General features: G+C 33.4%; 1 protein-coding gene across 3 annotated transcripts; it reads right to left on the reverse strand.

Annotated features, from left to right (window-relative positions):
* Positions 1-1399: 1399 nt before the first annotated feature.
* On the reverse strand, positions 1400-15336 carry LOC129949521 (uncharacterized). Of its 3 annotated transcripts, XR_008782042.1 has the most exons (6): positions 9684-11023; positions 9117-9198; positions 8685-9019; positions 6680-7204; positions 3613-3742; positions 1400-3538 (listed from the first exon to the last, which is right to left on the reverse strand). XR_008782042.1 is itself a non-coding variant. In XM_056061040.1 (5 exons), the coding sequence occupies exons 2-5, from the start codon at positions 9124-9126 to the stop codon at positions 3464-3466; spliced, it is 945 nt and encodes a 314-aa protein (XP_055917015.1). In that variant the 5' UTR covers positions 9127-9198; positions 14892-15336; the 3' UTR covers positions 1400-3463. The 3 variants fall into 3 exon arrangements, 2 of the variants coding, with proteins under 2 accessions (XP_055917015.1, XP_055917014.1); XM_056061040.1 differs by lacking the exons at positions 3613-3742; positions 9684-11023 and adding an exon at positions 14892-15336; XM_056061039.1 differs by lacking the exon at positions 3613-3742 and having other exon boundaries at positions 9684-11003.
* Positions 15337-16705: the final 1369 nt, after the last annotated feature.

Consider the following 16705-nt stretch of genomic DNA (forward strand, 5'->3'; position numbering starts at 1 on the left):
CAAACTGTCATGTGCAAGAAATGTCAAAATCGACGAATATTCGTTCATTCGTTGGTCGTTGGTCGTGCTCATGTGAATAGTGCTTTATTGTGAGAATTGACGTGTTTATATTTCTGAGAATTTTCTATTTCAGAATGACGAACGAAATTTAAGGAACTAAATTTAAACAGAATTCACTAATCATTTAAACGTGTTGGAATTAAACTTTTCATTTTTAAGTTTTTGCGATAGAGAATACCTGTGATATCTAATCATAATACTTCTATTATCACAGTTTTGACATCAAAAATGGGGAATTTTGTTTAGATTTCTGAGAATACGTCCTCCTGGTTAGATCAGTATTTATATTTCGACAGACATATAAATGCTGCTCTGACCAGGGCCAGAGGAGCCTTCGCTCTGACGAAACGGCTGTTTTACGGCAGTCGGCTTGACCCCAGAGTGAAGGTAATTTGCTACATGGCCCTCATACGGCCGATGATCGTTTATGGTTGTCCTGTGTGGTTCAGCGTTGCCCCTTCCCAGATGGAGAAGTTTCGGGTGTTCGAGCGGCAGTGTTTATAACGCTGTACCGGCTTATATCGAAATTGACAAATTCTGTACTGTACTGTAGGTCCCCTCCATTCCTAACAATATTACTCGCACACATGAATGGTTGAGAGTTGTAAGTCACTAGGCCCTAGTTCACAACGGACTGTTGCGCCACCCAATTTATTTTTATTTTTATAACTACGCAATTGTCTTACTTGTCGATTGTCTTACAATTTTTTTCGGTTACAATAATTTGGCAAAAAAGGTTTGATATTTTCACAAGCATTAATCATCATTTTGCAGATCTATTTTTCATCAATCGTAAATATTGAAGTTAGGGTTGTTTGTAAATGTAAAACGTATGAGTACGTTATTAATAGTATCTATTTCAAAATTAAAAATTGTGTTCGTTGAAAGAAAATCACTTCGCACGATTAGGATGCAAAAAATGACAGCTGTTGAGTTTGATGTTAGTGAATATGACAGTTTACATTTCTAAGATCTCAGAGATTTCCGCCTTCTCTGGAATATAAACAACATTTCTCACCTTTGTTGTCAGAAATGTCAGGCTAGAATGTTTTATAATTAGATTTCTCATAAATCCTTTATCGCAGAATTTTAAAGGGATAACAAGAATTGCAAAACTATTTTAATCAATAGTTAACTGTGCTTAAATTTCACATTACTGCTTTGTCAATCTGATTGAAAAAAATCCAAAAAATATTAGAAATATAAACTGACCACAACCAGAACTGTCATTTATTCTCAAGTCAACTCTTTTAGAAGGATACTGATTGTCAAAAAATAACTACATTCAAAAACCGAAAACGTTAAACTATTACAAATTTGAAAATAAAACTCATATAAATACATTTAATGTTTTGTTTTTATTAATTTTAATTAATTTTCCATTCTGTTGTGTGTTCGTTAGTTATAAACAATGATAGTCGATCAACGGACAATGATAGACATTTTGAGAATCTATTCAAAACCATAATTTATTGTTCACAGAAAAGGTTAGAGGAAATTACTTAAAAATTAAAGAGTAAATACAATTATTATACATCCAGAAATGATATCGCATTATCATTAATTTTAATATCATCGACAAAACGTTTTTTTTTTGAAAATTTTCATTTTTCTTTTTGTTTTCATCTTGTTTTTAAAAACCACAAAAAATTAACGGTATAATGGATGCTTTGCATAAATATGCCCGTTTTTGATGTGAGTTGTATAATGCAGATCATCATTTTGGATAAATCTAAAAGTATTTTCTGTTTTATGTTTTTCAACCAAATGAATTTTTGTTGTTTTGTTTTTGTATCTTAAAATCTACACAATAATTTCAGTCATGTTTTTCTTGTTTGCTCGATACCTACTTAAATGCCTAGTTGTCGATTTTTTAATTTTAATTATTATAAATTTTTATAATATTGTACACACAACGGTTGTGCCTCTGTCTGCTACAAACATCTTTTGTTTCCTCTTCTTAACTTTACTTTGTTTTTTTTTTCGCTTTGTTTTTTAATTGTCTGAATTTGATGATGATGTTTACGATGATCCTTGTAATTATTAAATTTTAAATATTATAATATATTTTTTTGTTTTGTTTTAAATTTTAATTTTATGTTCCTTATATGCATTTCTCTTTTCGTATAAAAATGATAGGTTTCCTTATTTGTTTTGCTTCAAGTGATTATTCCATAACTAAAATATGAATTTTTCCATTTTGTTGTTGTATATTTCTATTATCGGTTTTCTTTGTTTTATAATTAGTATTGTATGTATATTGAGTAAAAAGTTAGAAAAAAATATTTTTGTTATTATTTTTTGTTTTGTATTAATTCATTGTAGTGATATTATATTGTTTAGTACTTTTGGTTTTGGTTAATGCGTTTTTATTTTCATTATTTTGTTTTGTTTTTTTTTTTTAGAGACTTATTTTGTTTAAATTTTATTGTTTGTTTTTTTATTTCTGCTTGATAGAATATAGTTCTATTTTTTTGTTTCTGAATAACTTATAATTACTTAAGTTTGTGTGTTTTAACGAACTCATCCAGTAGTCCACTTCCGGGGGATACGGATGTGGACTTGGGTGATTGTGTCATCTTTTGTTAGAAACATAATTCCTACATTCATACATATTGCAACTTAAATATTGTTGTTGAGTTTTGTTTTTTACACTAAATTGGTTGTTAAAATATATATAATTGAATATGAATTTGCTTATTACATTAATTTTACTTTTTCTTATTCTTTGAGAATTGTGTTTTTGTTTTTGTTTTGTTGATTTCCTGTTTTATAAATATAGTTTTCGATATTATTGAAACGTTGTTTTGCTGTAACTGTATAATGTCGTCGAAGATAAATTGGCGGTGTTTTTTTGTTTAGTTTGTTTGTTTTTTAATTTAAATTTGGGTTATGAAAAATGGAGGAGGAGGAGGATTAGGACAAAGTAAACATAAGAAAACGAAACAAAAATATAAAGTATACTTTTTTTTATAACAATAATGTCAATGCATATTCATAAAAGTAAATTTTTGTTTTTTGTTTAAATATTTGTAATACATCATCGCTGTCGTTTCCGTGGGAAACAAATCAACTACATTATTATTTATATATTAGTTATTTAAAGACAGAACTGACAAATTCGACTTAATCTCCGCATCCATGGAAACGCGAGCCACAAATTAAATTGTAAAAATCCAATATAACTTCGACGAGGACCGCAAACACTGATGGTCTGCTGATGGGTTCGTTTTTGGGGATGTGGCTTCTTTAATCAATGACGGTGTTTTGTTTAAGATGACCAAATGTTTTGTTTTCAAGCCCATGATTTTGCTTTTTCGATTTTTCATATTTTTCGTTTAATTTTTTTTTTGAAATTGGGAAGTGAAGGAGCAAAAAGTGCGTGTGTTTTTTTTTAAACTCATCACCAACAGAAAACAGACAATTCACCTGTATGTTCGCTATTGTGCCGCCATGAGGACACCGATCGGTCCTGGAGCTGGAAATAAAAAAAAAAGAGAAGCAAATTTTAGTGTTAGTTCTTTTTTTGGAAAAAAGACAGTTTAATAATACTTTCAATTCATGTCGTTTGCAGTAATTTTATCACAGTAGTGGCTACTATACGATAATTCCTACAAAATGGTCATACTATTGGAAATACGCTCTTACACGTTGGAGGTTCATTGGTTGTTGAGTCACTTTGCTTAAATTTAATAAAACGGATACAAAAACAAGTCTTAATTCAAAAAAGTCTTTGAAAGTAGTATAGTTAAAATATTGTAAAAATAAAGGTATATTTTCCTTTAATATTATTTTAATATCACAAATCAAAAATATTTCAGAAAAAAATAATACTAAAACATTTACATGATATTTTATTTTAAATAAGAATGCAATTGAAATTCATTTAAATTAAATTAATATGCACGCAAATGTTAAACGAAAAAAAAACTAATTCAACAACCAAAAAATAAAAACATTTTCAAGATAATTTTTCCCTCAGTTGACTAAAGAAATATTATAATGTGGCGTTTTTCTAAGTACGTACAGTTCCCATGCAACAAACTAAATAACTCCCTTTCCAGAAAACTAATAGTAGCTTCTTATAAAATGTTTCATTCAATATCAATACAATCAACTATTTTTCTACTAGATATATTCAAAGATTTTAATAAGATGGAGCAAAATTACTAAGGAACTCAAAAATGTTAAACCTTTGCTAACAAGTAAATTGCTAATTGGCTTTTATTAAAAAAAAAACCAGCATCCAAACATGTCCAAAAATTGACAGTTCGTGAAAACAAAAAAAGGAACTACGCTTAAACGGACCTATTAATTGGAATTCCCAACGGTAGACGAGACCGTTCCAACTACTGCTTTTATAAGAACAATTGTATATTGTAGATGTCATATGGATTTAGCAAAAAGTTTAAGAGCGATTCTGTGATTTTAACTTTAGCAAATTGTTAAGAGATAGTAAGATGTTAAAATCGCTTAAAATTTGCCAAATCACATTTTTAGCCTTGTAAGTAGTATTACAATTTACTAAATGGTTAAAAACTTTGCGCCACTGATTTTAATTTTAAATGTTTGGAATAGCTAATATCTTAAAATTTGTAACGATTTTGTTTTATTTCTTTTTCAGGAAAAAGTATTCAACAACTGAAAATGGAGAAGTTAAAATTCTATAACGAGATCTTATGAACACCATACACAATGGAGTAGCAAAACTTTTTATCAAGAGACTCAGAAGTCCAATTTTCAACAATGTGTGTATATTTATCGTATTGTTTTAAGCACGGATATCTGGGCTAAGCTTAAGTCTTAGAATTTTATATTTTTTTTAAGAAAAACGAAGAGACAGCTATAAAATATGCCAACAAAGAAATGTGACAATAATTTCAGACGATACAAATATTAATTGGGTGGCGCAACAGTCCGTAGAAAACTAGGGCCTAGTGACTTACAACTCTCAACCATTCCTGTGTGCGAGTACTGTTGTCAGAGATGGGGGGGACCTACAATCTTAATCCGAATCCGAACGCCAAATTTAGGAAAGTCCTATTTATGACAAGAATAACTTTTGGAGAATTTTTCAATTCCTCGCAAGAGGCAGTACTAAAAAAAACTTTAGAAGGCATATGCATGCCAGAGGTACTATTAATTTCAGATAATGCCAAAAGTTTATTCAGGTAATGGTTTAAATAAGTCATTTTAAAGAATATTTAAGGTACTACTGAGGATTTCAAAACTGATCATCAGAACAACTACGCTTTAAAAATACCATAAGCTAAATGGATACAGAGTAAGGCCTTAAAATATTCTAGGAATTTTCTTGTAACCTTTAAATGTATACTGATAACTCTTTTTAAGGGTAACTGAACTAAATGGCAAAACAAAGTTTAATGACTTGTGGAATTGTGTTCAGTCGGAAACGGAAATGTTTATCAACAAAAATCAGTGCAATATGAGTAATTTAACCTCAAGCATATTTTTAAATAAGACCACTTTAAAAAGAGTGTTTTTAAGGGGTATAGAACTTTAAATTGTTAAATCTTTTATGACTATCCGCCATTTTGTCAGCTGTCAAGGGATTGATAATCAAATTGTTTTGGAATTTCAACGTGACGCCTGGAAAACTCCTCTTATTTGGTTCATTGTAATGTTGTTTGGTGATGAAGTCCACTTTTGGTTGGATTGATACGTCAAAAAACATAACTGCCGTATTTGAAGTGATGATAATCCTCATGTGTATGTTGAGACATTTTTCATCCACAAAAACTGAATGTTTGGAAGAATAATTGGCCAGTTCTTCCGTAAGAACGATGTTGCCCAGAAAGTAAAGAGCCATGACTTTCGTTTATCAATTGAACAACCATGATGTTAAGGAGCTGTGGGCTCAACATATCACACTGCTCGTGTCACTACTGAATTATTGAAGGCCACGTTTGGTAACCGCATAGTTTCACAGTACGGATCCGTGAACTGTTATTGAGGATCGTGTGATTTAACGCCGGTTGACTTTTTTCTGAGAAAATATAAGAAGTCTGCTAGTCTCTCTATAAAGGTCTATAAGGCCAATACGGGAAGGGAAACATTCGTAGCGTTATTGTCGATATGTGGCCACATATTTTGGAAAGTCATCGAAAATTCATATAAGACTACGTCCGAGTCAGTCGTGGCGGTTATATGTCAGAAATGTGTAGTCTATTTTAAATCCCTAAAGAAATATCCTTAAATTCTAATATATCAGAGATATCGGTATTTTCAAATTATTAACAAAATGTTTCGTTATAATGTCAAGACTCTGAAAACAGAAACCACAAAATGGAATAAGAAAAGCTAAAAAGATTACTAAGTGAGAATGCATAGTGAATTCTTTAATTTTGTATACTCCTGCCTTCAATATGACAGAAAACATTTTCCAATACCTCAGAAATGTAAACTGGTCTGTTATAAGTCTATTTTTCCAATAACAAAAAGCAATTTTTTGACGTGAAGTCTAAGCTTAAAATTCATGGGTTTTCCCTTGAATGTTTTTCTTGTACTTTCACTAAAACTCAAAACTTACAAATCATTCTAACAGAGGGCATAACAAACAAAATAAAATGTTACTTAATAGTTTTAAAAATAAATTTACCTGTTGCATTTTATCAAAATCTAAACATGGTCTATGAGGACGCTGTAGTCTTTGTGGGGCGTGATGGGCTCGCATTGGTCGCCGGCGTGGGGATATTGCACAATGAAAAAGTTTCGCCGGCGGACTAACTGAACGCACATCCAATTCTAGTCCTGATGTTGTTGATGCTGGACTGCTTCGACTGCTGTTGTAATGAAATTGATATTTTGGCTGAGGTTGGTGGATATGATGGCTGCTGCAGCTTGATTTTAATGCAGCAATACAGCTACTTTGATTACTGGTACTGGCAGAAGATTGCTCACCATTGCCACTGTTGCTGCTGGTGCTTCCATCACCGCTTCCATTTTGGTCACTACTAGTACTATCACAAGAAATTTTAATGTTCTCAATGCCACGACTCGCCTCAGTCAGGATAAGTGGAGTTGCGGAACGGAACATATGGCTTCGATTCGGTTTTAACGCTTCCAATGGAGGCGAGGTCCGGAAGTTAACTGGTGTTGAGATCGGTTCTAACATATTTTTTAGCTGAAAAATGGAAAAAAGAACAAAAATAAATAATCGGTAGCTACAAGAAAAGTTTTGTTTGTTTGAACTTATTTGAGTCGATTTAGGAATTTTTATGAATGATTTGTATAACTTTAAGCCAAACCAATAAATGTCATTTACTAGCTTGTCAATGAAAAGCTTTAGTATCCATGATTATGGTTCGCAAAAATTAACTTTTATACCTCGAAAATCTCTTTTTCAAAGAAAAGATTCTGTGTAGTGAATGAGTTCAGTGAAACACTCAATCAGAAAAATACATTTTACAAAGGTAGTACTCGCCTTGAAAATTACGTTTTAATACTCCTGCATTTCACTTTTGATATATATGAATAAGATACGAAATAAACGAGATTAAGAGTAAGAAAAATTAGTTTTAGTCGTCTGCTTTTCTTTCCGCCTGTCTAAACCTCTTAAGTAAAAGCCTGAGCCGCTGGAGTTTTCTTGATAGGAACATTGTCTTAGCTTCAAATATAACCATACCTTTCTACTATGACATTTTGCTACTCTAACGGTTGTAATAAAAAAAATAGTTTAGCAGCTTTCTAAACCTTCTAATAATTTTGACTGTCAGTTTGACAGAACGGAAAAATGAAATAGAAACAGAATTCACTATTCATTCTTACCTAGCATTCAAATTCGCTTTGCATTTCTTTTCTTCCCTTTTGAATTGTGCGATAGAGAATAATCAAGTCGTACTAATTCTATTGTCAGATTTTTGAAAGCGAAATTGAGAAATCAGCCTAAATGACTTTTTAACTGTCAGTTGTGTTAAGTTTGTTTTTATTTGACAATCCAGTCTCTCGGAGTTGAACAATTTATTTTATTCTGAAGTTGGGTGTAAATGGGCAGTTTACAAAATGATCATATTTTTGACAGAGACAGCATTAGACTCATTTTGACGTCTAAAAGTCTTTTTGCACCGTTAATAATATTTAAAATACTACTTGTTAAAAGAAAATCACTAATTGTAATACATAAAGTGACAAAAAATCGAGTTTTAGGATATTTCAAGTTTAGAAGTGAAATACTCTTCGTTTTAGAATCATTATTTCCTTTTTTTTCAAGTTCAGAAGAGTCTCTCGGGTTTCGGATTGCCAAAAAATGAATTTGAACCTTCGTAGATACGTTCAATAAATGTTTATCTGCCATAATTTTATGGCTTTGCCGCCCAACGCTCCAGGAGGAGTTAAAGTGCTGTTTCTAGCGGCCGGAAACGAAGAAGAAGAATTTTATGGTTTGGTTTCTTTGAGCAGTTTTAGCTTATTATTTGAGTTATATTTTATCATAACTACGATTAAAAACATCTTAACAAGATCATTTTTTAAACTTTTGTAAGAAAAATTTAAATAGTATCCTCATTTTGAAACATCGATAGTAAACTTATTGTTTTAGATTGTAATTTTTTTAGATCTTCTGATCAAGTCGTATGTAGTTAATTATTATTTTAGAAAATACTAACCTCATCGTCTGAACTATGAGCCAATGATCGTTTTCTATTTTCTATCATCGTTGAGCTGGAACGTTTCGATGTGGATGCAGCCTCACCAAAAAGTTCATCTGGCTCTAACGATGATGAACCTCTTTCGGATATGAGCGAAGAAGCAGTCCCACGTACTACAAGAATACTGGCTGCCGCTTCTGCGGCTGCTAAAGAAGACGGTCCATTTATTACCTCAAGCTCTTCTTCTGAGCTGTGTTGATCATATAACAGGTGGGACTGACACATCATGGCAGGGGAATCTAAGGAGCAAGCGGTATCAGTTGGGGAAGTAGCGTCTAGGCGAGAGCTCATGCCTTCCGAGAAATATGAATTTTTTAAAAATATTATGTGAAAAACGTGAATTCCTTTGAAAATTGTAAATTCGTCAAATTTGAATTTTTTTGAACTTACTTGTTTCCATTTCGGGCTCTGAGTGAACTCTCTCAGCATCTATATCACCATCAGATTCGGTTCCGGAATCGTGTACGTCACTCTGAAAGCAGTTATCAAAAGCTATAAGTATTTATCGTACAATCAAAGGTATAGCGTATAGGTATAAAATGAAAATATGTGATTTTGGTTGCAAAGGGAGTGCTTGTGTGCAGCATTTGAGGAGGCAACAAACTGCCGCTGCCGCTGCCTCTGCCTTTGCCGCTGTCGCTGCCATTGCCACTGCCGCACATGTATGCTCCATGCACATAGACAATTTTAATTCAGAGTAAAGTGCTCCTGGTGTCTATGTGCATGTGAATACGAGTCGTGTAAAATCTGCGCCTGCATCCTGAAAATGCTACTTTTTCTACCGTTCGTCGTCGTCGTTTTCGACGTTGTCGTCCATCAGAGAAGCAGCACTATGATGAAAAACCACAATCGTTTTATGGAAGCCATATTTCATGACCTTCAACTATTTTGTGGGCGGCGTACCTATCTATTTTTTTTTTTTTGTTTAAATTAAACCATGAAAATTCTATTGCTCACCTTTTTGGTAAAACTACAAGAATTGTTGAGGTTATCGTTAATCGACTGAGTTCGCAACTTGTGCGTGATATATTTTATCATATTCGCCGGCACAACTTCGGTGGTAGACGAAAATAAAATATTTTTCGTCTGCGAGAGTAAAACAACAACAAAAAAGAACTCAATCCACGGCAAAGTTGAGGGTCCTTACCCCTCGTCTTCGTTCCAGCCTCTTTCCTCGTAAAGCAGCACCTTCCGGGTGTACGTTCTACAACACATAGGTTCACAATATCGATTTTAACGATTAATCACTTTTGGAGGTTTTCTCGTTGACTATACTAGGTAGAGTAAGCATGTCTCCTACGCACAGCAAAATTTTCTGTTCAGTTCTTTTTTCTTAAAGCTTAAAAGACGACGACGACGTTTGCAATGAGCCCTGAAAGTTTTCTAGACATATCTTTTGGATTATCCATCACTAAGCTACTACATAAGCACACCAAAACCGATTCGATTCTTAAATAATTGGCATTTGAAAAATTGTGTAATAAAAACCAGACTTTGTAAATAAATTTAGTCGATTTGTCTACCTCCTCGACCGGCTCGGCGGCGTTACAAAAACTGATTGTAGATGAATGTCTATCTCTTGGAGTAGGAATTGCACTTGGCTTGGTCTTGGTGGTGGTTGGTTTTGTCTCTACATGCATTTTAAATACTCATAAATCATAGCACGAAAACGAAATATTGAAATGCGCAAATTTTGAAAATTGTCCATAGAAAAAGTGAGGGCGAGCCTCTATGTTTTTATGCGCCGAGAATTTTACCACCAAAGCCAATGTGTATATCATATTTTGGTATTCTTGTTTTATTTTTGTTTTTAATTTTTTTTTTTATTTTAATCACAACATTTTATCAGCAGCAAAACCAAAAAAACAACCAAACAAACGATTAATTAAATCAACGATATTAGTTGAATGTTTTCTTGCCCGTGCCAGAGCCAGTCCATACTGGTTTATCGACGGAAACCCGAAAAGATACAATATCTAAATTTTGGATGTCTCCTATTGTGTAGTGTAGTTTAATGTATCTAACTTGCAATGAGTTGCTTTGGTCTCTCTTCTTTCTTTCACGTTTCATGCAGCCTCTCTTAATTCTTGCAAATGCAATGCCTTCGCTTTCGACTTTGCCGCTGCTACAAAGCTCATAATGTCACCGATTACGTGTTAGGAAAAGCTGAAAAGCTAAAACCCAGCTGCTGAATGCCGTAACTCACGTAGGTTTTTTTAAGTTGATATAATTAAACAACGAGATAGCACAAAGTTGTGAGGCATTCATATTTGTGTGTAGGTTTTTGTTTAGTATTTTGTTGACCAGTGCAAGTAGATGAGGAGAAAGTCTTTTTTTGGAGGGAAATTTACGTTTTTTTAAGCTTGTTTTCTATGAATGAACCCTTTTTAACTTTACTATTCTGTTACAATTTACTCTAGACGAAGCATACACACTAAAAATAAAAATAAATAAATTGGGTGACGCAACAGTCCGTTGAGAACTAGGGCCTAGTGACTTACAACTCTCAACCATTCCTGTGTGCGAGTAATGTTGTCAGGAACGGAGGGGACCTACAGTTTATATGCCGAATCCGAACGACTAATTTGAGAAAGCGCTTTTTTATGACAAGACTTACTCTTGGAGAATTTGTCAATTCCTCGCAAGAGGCAGTACCAGTGCAAAGACTTTAGATGGCATTGGCAGGGATCGAACCCAAGACCTCTGCCATGTCAGTCCAAAGCACTAACCATCATGCCACGGGTACACACCTTTAACTATTAAAATACAAAATATGGATAATTTTAAACTCCTGCAAACCTTTTTTTATGACGCAGTGCTTATTTTATATGATTCAATAGTAAGATTCTATAAGTCTGGGCTTTCTAAACGTGATATTTTTTTAACTATCCGTTTTTAACCCGAAATTGCCGACAACAGTTTTAATTAAAATTAGTTGAAATCTTATTTAGGCGAAATTTTCTTATATATGAATCATTTAACAAAACACATTTTCTTCTCTAAAATAACCTTAACACAATTCAAAATTTGACAACTCTCTTATTCTCTTAGTGTATTTATTATAGGCGTAACGAAATAGCAATTTTAACAGTAACGAAAACATCGAATTCAAAAGTCATTTCAAATAGATTAAAACGTCAACAGCTCTTTTGGCAGCATAAAAACGAATAAATTAAAATAGGTGACAAATTTGCAAATGCAGTTTGAACAAAGTTACGTTGAGCCTAGTTACTTAAAACTCTCAACTATTCCTGTATACGAGTAATGTCAGAGAAATGCCGAATGATAGATAAATGAAACGAAACCAAAATCCGATTGTCACACTTTGATAAACCTGAGAAATGTCATCTTAAAAATTGGTAACTTTTGCATAGCGCCATCAAGGGTACAGGTCTAAAGTTGATGTTGATGTTGCTGTATTAATATATTCAAACCCATCTTAAACCAGAGTCTCTGAAAAGTGTTAAGTGTTTGTCAAAATTTCTGTGCTATTCTGTTTCTGGCTTTAGTTTTCGATTCAACCGCAACTAACTTCACTTAAATTACATTTCCTTTATGTTACTATGATTTCCATTTTTAATTAAAAGTATTTGACTTCTCTGATTGGTATTGAGCTACTTTCTCACCTGATTTTGAAGTATAAATATTTGTAAATAAGGCTATTTAACTACTATTTAACTATATTCGCTGTGTTTTATGATTTTAGGAATACTTTGTTTAACCAGCTTTAAAAATATTGAATATCGAGGAACCGGTTCTCCTCATAAAAATTGTTCAAGCGATATACAGTAAAAATAGCTTCCGGTTCTTATTTAAATAAAGCAAACAACTCAAAAATCTGTCAGTTAAACACTAAATAAAAAACGTTTTAAAAATAGTTGCTAGTCGAAATAAAAGCAAACAAAAATTACCTCATACGATTTTCAACCTTACTAAACTAATTTGTTGATCCAAATTTTTGTGTTTGGCTAACCTTAAAACTGCTATAACTATGGCACGGACATTCAAAAATGTTAAATCCAGAAATTTTAGGATGTAAATATATACACGCATTTAATCTTCATAGTTAACTCAATATCGATAAGATAACATTTAAACAACTATTGAACTCACGGCTCAATATCATCTGTGTACAAAAATAAAAGCATGAGTCTTTTGATTGTTTACTAGCTATGTTAAGTCTGTTGCTTCACATTAAACTTTCTTACACAAAGACTTCAATACGCTAGAAATCATTTTTGTTTACAAAAATACTTAGTTGGACCTTCAACAACAAGTAATTCTGACATCGTTAAATTAAGGCATATCCCATAAATAGAAGAACTGACACTGACATTAGACTGAGTTGCCACCCATGTTTTTGTGAATAAATTAAATAATCCTTTTGCAAAATGGAAATTTCAAGATTGTTGATTGTAATTATTTTTTAAACTCGTTCCACCATATACCTAAATAACTTAATCCGCCAATGGTGACCTACTGGTCTGTAAGACCGGGTTCGCGAAAAAATGTGAATAAATTTCTTCTCCGTTATAGTCTTTTGTTGAATTTGAACTTGTGTATTGTCATAACAGAGCATCTGTTGATTTAATATCGTTGTTTTATTGACAAGGAACATTATGTATATTTAAAAAAAAGTGAAATATTAGTAACATATTTCGAAAAATCTTCAGTTGAAAAACCGGTCCATGAGACAGGCGTCACCACTGATCAAAGTCAAAATTGCGTCACCAACGGCGGGTTAACGCGAAACTGAGTTACCTATCATGGCTGTGGGAACAAATTACTTTTCCTTTAGCAAAAGGGAAATTCCACGTTTGTTGATGGGAAATTCTATTCTTAAAAGTCCTTTTACACTCGTTAGAGTCGTTAACATAGTGCTTTCTCTCTCTCTTTCTTTTGATACTCTCTTTTATGGTAGAAAAATACAATTACAAAACCCACACATCATACTACTCACTTACTCACTGCAACTCGTTGAGTACCTATGTGTATAATGTGTATAGTATTTATTGTTGTTGTTGTTTGTTGCCTTTTTGCACTTCTATCAGGAAAACTTTCTTCGTTTACGCTTAAATTTTTGAACGAGTACGCGACACTTTCAGAAATTTCAACACCTACACCACACACTCTCATAATAATAATGCATGTCTTACATAATTTACAAACAAAGACAAGACTTATCTATGTAACTTTGGTTGTAGCTTATAGATAGATAGGTAGATGGATAATCACTCTTAAAATAAAAAGAAAAATAAACTTTTATCTGCAAAAGATACGTAGATACTCTCGGATGCGCTTACCTCTGCGAATTCAAAATGCCATATAATGGCTGATGGATTTATTGCAATTACGGTGGTAGATGCATCGGCTGCCTTCAATTTCAATTTCAAATTCAGTTTCAGATTCAGATTCAGATACTTTAGAGCTAAAGATGTCGAACTTAAGTGTCTGTTGTCTCACTACACATCTCTAAAAAGCATATAGGTATAAATCGAAATAAATTTGGATTCAGGCCTGCGCATATGTGCAGCACAAATTGAAAATCGTGACCACTATACGCTGCTTGCAAAAAAACAACAACAAAAATTAAAAGCAGTCAAGACAACAACGGTACGAACGAACGGCGGCGGTGACGAGCGACGAAAACGAATCAAATCCAATCGAATGGAATGGAATGAAATCAAATATAAAGTCGATGTAACACTTTGAGTTTGACGTGTCAACACACAAAAGAACAAACATAACAGGTTAGAGGACTTCGAGTCTATATTTCGAACGAGATATGGATTCTAGTCTAGAGGAACAACACAAATCCACTTCCTCCCGAAAACCAACAATCAAAAAATAAAAGAAACTTCTTCTAGATCTAGATCTAGACACAACCAAATCCAAAACCAAAACCAAAAGCAACCATTCCACTCTCTACTTCAAAACATATGTGTCTATAGGTACACATCATGCACACATGGCAATTGCACTAAAAACAGTGTATCTATGTTTGTCGGTTTGTTGGAACTTGGAAGCCATTGCACGACGACGACGATGAGCGACGATGGAACAAAATCAATAGAGACCCATTATGGGCACACAATTATTATTTTGTTCTGATAGTTTTGAGTCTTTGAAAAGAATCTTTTAGTAGTCCCAGGAATAAATAACTACCTTGCTTGTGGTCACTTGTCACTGGACACTGGTCACCTGGAACATCAATTTAGCGAGTAAGATTGACTAAATCCGACTCCGAATTATGAATAGAGTGAGGGAGAAGGGGTAAGTTTAGTTGATTATTTCCGCGGCGGTAGTGGTGCTGGTTCTGGTACTAGTATAGTGGGTGGTAGTAGCCGTATAGCCGTAAGCCCGTAACCCTCCCGACGACGACAACGACAACGACGATTAACAACGATTCGATCACCGGACGGACCGTTCTTGCAGATAAAAGACTTTCATTCACCACCACAAAAAGTTGACTGATGGCAGTGAGGCAGTGGCAGTGGCTTTGGCTTGGTTTCACGATTATTTGATTTCGCATGCAACTCATGGAAGGAAGGAACATGGATACGCTGTGAATCTGAATCTGAATCGGCTCCAAAAGTTGACATTTTACTACGCGTACAACAGAAATACAACTCTTGACGTTGGTCTTGGTCGTTGTAAACGTGACTTTTTTTAGTATACTCGTGTGTGTGTATACAAGTAGCGTGTAATTTTGTGGTGGTAATAGGTAACTTGTTCAGTTGTATATTTTTATGGAACTCACTGTCATCAGTAAAAAGCTCCCCCTAGTGTCTATCAACTGTATATCATATCAGCGCGCCATGGGCTGCGGGGAAATGGGCATAGGGACGGGGACTGGAATTAAGATGTGTATAGATGTTTATTTCTGGTAGTGGGTGAGACGTGAGAGCCATGCACATATACATTTGCTTTTTTGATAGCGTACACGTTATGTGCCATGCGCAGTTATAAAGAGTGTGTAGGTGTTTGCAGCAAGTTTGCTTTGAATGGTCTTCAAAGAGCTTTTACAAAAAAGCTCGTTTTTTCTTTGAACAGGGTGTAGAAAAAGGAGATTTTCGAGATTTACTATGTGTCAATTATACATTTCGGATTCAGAAGTTTTGTTTTATTAAAGATTGATGTTTCGTTTAAAAAAAGAGCTGTAAAAAGTTTTGATTTCAATTCTTAACCTCAACTTTATAAGGTCTAAAACGGAACGTAGAGATGAACATAGATAAAGAATTTACAACATTTTCAGACCACTCTGTGCTGACAAATGAGATGGCAATAGCCTAATACCGTTCAATTACATATGGTCTGTTCACACGGTTTTGGTAATTTTAGTACAATATGTCACAACTTCATTGACAGGTGATCCGATAATTTAATTTTTGACAGAAAAGACTCATCTGGTAATCATATGACTAACGTTTTTGACATAATTGTTACAAGAAACTGTCATTTCAAATATCTGACAATCCTTTGTTTTAGCTGAGGTTAATTTAAATATTTTGCAATCTTTGGTCCATCTTTAATTGTCAACAACCCATACACATTTTGTGTAGTTAAGTTTGCACTTATTAAGCAGTTTCTGTGTAAAACATTTAAAATATCTATATTTAAGTTTAAAAACTATGGGCATGTTTATATTTCTTAGATTTCTGAGAATTTTTGCTGTCAGATTGACAGAGCAGAAGAATAAGAATTAAACAGAATTTAAACTAGCTTCGTATTCCTATTCTTCGTTTTTAAATTGTTGGATAGATAATAATTGAGAAATATATTCCTAAAGTTTTCACAGCAAAAACGAGAAATTGGTCGTATTCACAAAGCTAGTAGCTACGTAGTCAAGGGATTCTGATTGGCTAAATCTAACTACAAAAGTAGTTGAAATTTCCCCTCCGACGTAGGATTCGGCTACAAAGTTAGTGGAGAATGATTTTGACGTTTCACAGTCAGCTGTTCGGTAAAGTAACACGAAT

Source organism: Eupeodes corollae, chromosome 3 (genome assembly GCF_945859685.1).
Source record: "Eupeodes corollae chromosome 3, idEupCoro1.1, whole genome shotgun sequence".
NCBI lineage: Eukaryota > Metazoa > Arthropoda > Insecta > Diptera > Syrphidae > Eupeodes > Eupeodes corollae.

Coding starts and splice junctions, on each gene's coding strand:
- LOC129949521 (XM_056061039.1), bottom strand. CDS start 9,764: ATGATAAAATATATCACGCACAAGTTGCGAACTCAGTCGATTAACGAT. Junction 9,199..9,683: donor CTTGTAGTTTTACCAAAAAG/GTGAGCAATAGA, acceptor AACTGCTTTCAG/AGTGACGTACACGATTCCGG. Junction 3,539..6,679: donor ATTTTGATAAAATGCAACAG/GTAAATTTATTT, acceptor TTTTATTTCCAG/CTCCAGGACCGATCGGTGTC.